The sequence below is a fragment of the Penaeus monodon genome, chromosome 19 (assembly GCF_015228065.2).
Source record: "Penaeus monodon isolate SGIC_2016 chromosome 19, NSTDA_Pmon_1, whole genome shotgun sequence".
In the NCBI taxonomy this organism is placed as follows: Eukaryota; Metazoa; Arthropoda; class Malacostraca; order Decapoda; family Penaeidae; genus Penaeus; species Penaeus monodon.
The window spans coordinates 26,816,511-26,818,482 of record NC_051404.1 but is presented as its reverse complement, the minus strand read 5'-3'; the positions used below and the strand labels follow the sequence as shown (position 1 = coordinate 26,818,482).

General features: G+C 40.6%; 1 protein-coding gene across 1 annotated transcript in view; it reads right to left on the bottom strand.

Annotated features, from left to right (window-relative positions):
• Positions 1-170: 170 nt before the first annotated feature.
• Positions 171-1,972, bottom strand: part of LOC119585465 — a gene marked incomplete in the record, with an annotated part of 1,944 nt that continues 142 nt past the window's right edge. The window contains 1 exon segment of the mRNA XM_037934113.1: positions 171-1,972. Within this exon segment, the coding sequence (XP_037790041.1) occupies positions 1,611-1,972 (362 nt within the window).

Below are 1,972 nucleotides of genomic sequence, written 5' to 3'. Positions count from 1 at the left end.
AGTGCCGTATTATCCCATGGCAGGGCCCCTAGACTTTGAGCTTCTTTGGGTCCCTCGACAGCCACCTCTCGCGGCCCCCACCCTCGAAATTCTCGCTGTCCTCGCACAATTTATTATTATACAATATTAAGAATGAAGTAATTAATGGAGTAACAAAGAAAATAATATCATCTTATCAGACAAATTTTAATCAGTAATTTAGTATGATGCAAAACAACACCAAAACCAAAATACCTATACAGTCTGTAAAGTTCAACATATATAGGCCTACATATGGATCTAGTTACTGAAACATTTTTCTTGTTAATCTTTCAACAAACTGATCCAGAACATTGTTAAGAGTTAATTTCCGGAGAACAGACGATTCTACATGCATCAGTGCCAAATGATTGAGCTTTTCATCTTTCAGAGTGGATCGCAGGTAATTCTTAATTCGTTTCAGAGCAGAAAAAGACATCTCTTCAGAACAGGTTGAGGCGAGAAGTGACAAGGAAATGTGTAAACAATTGTACACGTTCGGAAAAGTATCCTGTATTTCATTGTTAACAATGGTTTGAAACATTACATTCTCAATGTAAAAAGTCCATTTATTTTCACCTTTTCGACTTAGCCACACATCAGATTCAGGTTCATTTATGCACTCTTGGAAATTAACAATTTCCCCAGGGAAGCTGGTATTGAGGTCTTCTGGGAGTTATCACCAGCCTCTCTGCCGCATCCCTCAGTTGGTCACAGTTAACCGAGGGCATTTTTGAAAGGAAGCCAAATTTACCAGAGATCACATCATATGCCTCCAGCCACTTTTGAAGTGCTGTTAACAAGTGACCGATCATGGGAAGAAACACTGTGACCATAAAATTCTCCCACCCTGAAAAAGCAGTATCTTTAGAATTGCCATCATTTTGACTGAGCTTCACACTTCTTTGTTTCTTTCTCTGGGTATCTTCTTTGTACACTGGCTCATTTTCAAGACCAATTTTGATTTTCCCTTTCTCCCCAAAGTCTCCAAAAGCATCTCTTAAACTGGCGACATAATTTGTGCTCTGCATCTTTATGCTTGTCTGATGAAACCTTTCTATGATAGACCAGATCACCAGTAAGATGCCTCTTGTCGTGCTTTAGCTGTTTCCTCCAGGTTTTCTGTAAATCGCTGTAAAACAAACCTTTTTTTCATATCCACAATTGAGCGCCATTGGAGCATCCGAGTGGGCACCCCAACTAGTGTCACTCAGGTGTTTGACAACAGGCAGGCCACCAAGGAGATTGACTAAAAGTTCCCATCGTTTAGTTAATGTACTGAAAAAGCAGTAGACGTTCCCTACCAATTCAAAGAACTTTGAAGCAGCAGAAATGTTGTCCACAGCAGAATTTCCGACCAGGTTGAGGCAAAGAAAGGAATATAGTCGGCAAGAGGTTTCTTTTCCCGAATTCTTGCTTGTAATCCCGAGTATTTACCACTCATATTTCATTATAGCAACTACTCTTTCCAATACAGCTTTACCATAAACATGTTCGGTTTGGCACTGCTCTATCAACAGTTAATTCACACGGCCAGATGCTTTTGCTCTTCAGTACAATGTCATGGTACCATCCTGTGGCCTTTACTGTTCTCATGAGCCACCATTCGCTGTGTGGCATTTTCCAGTCGCAGAAGCCACTCCTGGAGAAAGCACTATCTTCTGGTGAAAACAGCTTCCATTGTAAGCAAAATGCTTTGCCTGTACATGGGGAATAACAGAATAACAGTTTTTCTTCTCACCATTAGGCAGGGAACAGTTAAACTTGGACTTGCAAAAATATTTCTTTTGTTTTCCATCTATATGAATGGCGTTAACAATGCTTCCAGTTGCAGTTTCACTGAGGCAGTCACCACTTCCATTCCTGCACCAGTAATCACGCATCTCTTGCCACAAACCAATGTCACGCTCATAGGTAAGGTCTGCAACTGATAACAAACCTGAATTGGTTAGAA